Source organism: Pygoscelis adeliae, unplaced genomic scaffold (genome assembly GCF_000699105.1).
Source record: "Pygoscelis adeliae isolate BGI_AS28 unplaced genomic scaffold, ASM69910v1 Scaffold103, whole genome shotgun sequence".
Lineage (NCBI taxonomy): Eukaryota > Metazoa > Chordata > Aves > Sphenisciformes > Spheniscidae > Pygoscelis > Pygoscelis adeliae.
In genome coordinates, this window is record NW_008824723.1 from 5,126,077 (window position 1) to 5,128,437 (window position 2,361).

The 2,361-nt window shown below is 38.3% G+C and overlaps 1 protein-coding gene across 1 annotated transcript in view; it reads right to left on the minus strand.

Moving 5' to 3' along the window:
• The window catches only part of LRRC6 (leucine rich repeat containing 6), a 44,137-nt gene that overhangs the window by 8,533 nt on the left and 33,243 nt on the right, over positions 1–2,361 (minus strand). Inside the window, exon 11 of the mRNA XM_009323381.1 lies at positions 1,705–1,790. Within this exon, the coding sequence (XP_009321656.1) occupies positions 1,705–1,790 (86 nt within the window). The remainder of the gene's footprint in view (positions 1–1,704; positions 1,791–2,361) is intronic.

The following is a 2,361-nucleotide window of genomic DNA, read 5'->3' on the forward strand; positions in this document are numbered from 1 at the left end:
CATCCCCCAGCCTGTAGTGATACCGTGGGTTGCCCCGACCCAGGTGCAGGAGCTTGCACTTGGCCTTGTTGAACCTCATGAGGTTCACACGGGCCCACTTCTCCAGCTTGTCCAGGTCCCTCTGGATGGCATCCTGTCCGTCTGGTGTGTCGACCGCACCACTCAGCTTGGTGTCATCTGCAAACCTGCTGAGGACGCACTCGATCCCACTGTCCATGTCATTGATGAAGATATTAAACAGTACTGGTCCCAATACGGACCCCTGAGGGACACCACTTGTCACCGATCTCCACCTGGACATTGAGCCATTGACCACTACCCTCTGGATGTGACTATCCAACCAATTCCTCACCCACCGGACAGTCCACCCATCAAATCCATACCTCTCCAGTTTAGAGAGAAGGCTGTTGTGGAGCACCATGTCAAAGGCCTTACAGAAGTCCAGGCAGATGACATCTGTAGCCCTTCCCGTGTCCACTGATGTAGTCACTCCATCATAGAAGGCCACTAGGTTGGTCAGGCAAGACTAGATATATATAGGCAATATACATATCCATATATATCCACAAATATAGCCACCATTTGGTTTGGACATTTTAAAAATATTTGAAATACTCAGTAATCAAGATGGTGCACTGTTGTAATCGCTGCTGCCTGAGAAAAGGGTGCAGTGCTTGTGGCTCATTAGGAATCAACAAATTTTTGCAGTCGCCCTATCATCTTCTCATTATGCAGGTCATTCAAGAAAAGAAGTCATGACTGATCTTTATTAAAAACAAGAAATAAAAAGCAGAATTAATGACAACTGACTCCTGCAGAGCCATTTTGCCAGTGTCCTAAATATTGAGATCACAAAGAATACCCACGATCCATAATGCTATTTTTTACTAACTGCTTAACTTTTCCATCAACATGCACCACAATGAAATCAAACAAGGAAACAAATGCAACACTTCAAATATAAACAGATAAACGGCTTAACAAACTTTGTTGTTACTATATCTTATTCCGGTATGAATACCATTGCCTACAGCAAGAGGAAAAGGAAAGATTAAAAGATATATCATAGTATTTGTACTTAGGCCAAGTGTCCATCAACGCTAGTGTCTATCTACAGCAACGGCTAGTAACACTTGCTAAGAGTAAAAACAAAAAATAGTGCATCATTGATATTTGCTTGCTTCTGGCAGTCATTAACTGCAAGATTTCAAGAGCTGGATTTTACATCACATCTAGTAGGATGGATCTATGTTATAAAACCTTGCAGAACTGCTTTTTGAACCTATGTATTAGTGCAGTAGCTCATCCTGTATACCAGCAAGCGAATACATTCATGAGAGAGATGCAAAATCATTGCTTTCTAAAAGGTTTTCAGACTTGGGTTACATAGCAAGGAGCTCTGCAGAGGCAATTCTCAGTAGGTGATTTAGTTTTAGTATATACCAGTTTAATAATCTGAATGAGCTGATGGAACAAAACTGATAGGCAGAAATAAGTGCTTTTTTGGCTCTGCTATTGGAGCAGATCACTTTATAAACAGCACCAGACAGGCCATTAGTCTAAAGGTTTTAGACATAGTTTTACTCTATACAAATCAATATATTCATACATTCAGCAATAACATAAGAAGCATACATTCTGGCATGTGAATAACAAGCAGACAAAAAATAAAACTAATGCAAAAGAAAGAAAAAAAGGAATTACCTTCTTGCATTTTTTTGCAGTGTATTGCAGTCAGACTCTTTAATTGAAGTTGATACTTTTTGCTTAGCCAGGATTATTTCTTTAGCCTAAAATAAAAATAGACAGAAAAATAAGTCTCATAAAAGTTGATATTTATGCTCACAGGCATTTAAATAACTTCTCAAAAATAGAAAAATTAAGACAGTCTGAATAAATTTTCTCTTGTGACACTTACTTACTCTTTGTTAGATTTTAACACTTCACTCAGCATGAAAAACATGCGTAAGGCAATTTTAACAAAATGATCTGAATGGAATTATATTCAAATATATATATGAGTATATATATAAATATTTAAATATATACATCTATTTGTATTTAAATATATGCTGTCTTGTTTAGTACCGTATTAATAATGCACATCATTGCTGATTTTCTCCATAGCTAACTGGTTCACGATGTGCTTTCCACTTGCATTTCAGTTCTGGTGTCCATGTGCTAGTTCAGACATTTTTATTAAAGAATCTGCTGCAGTCTGGACTCCTCTCCACTCTTTATAAAAGGGATGAGTGACCACAAACTCCCTCAGCTCCTTTGCTAGAACAGAATCTTAAGTTCAAAGTCCACGTGAATTCCCCTTCTCAAAGAAAACATGTTCATCACCATTTTTTGGAAGAC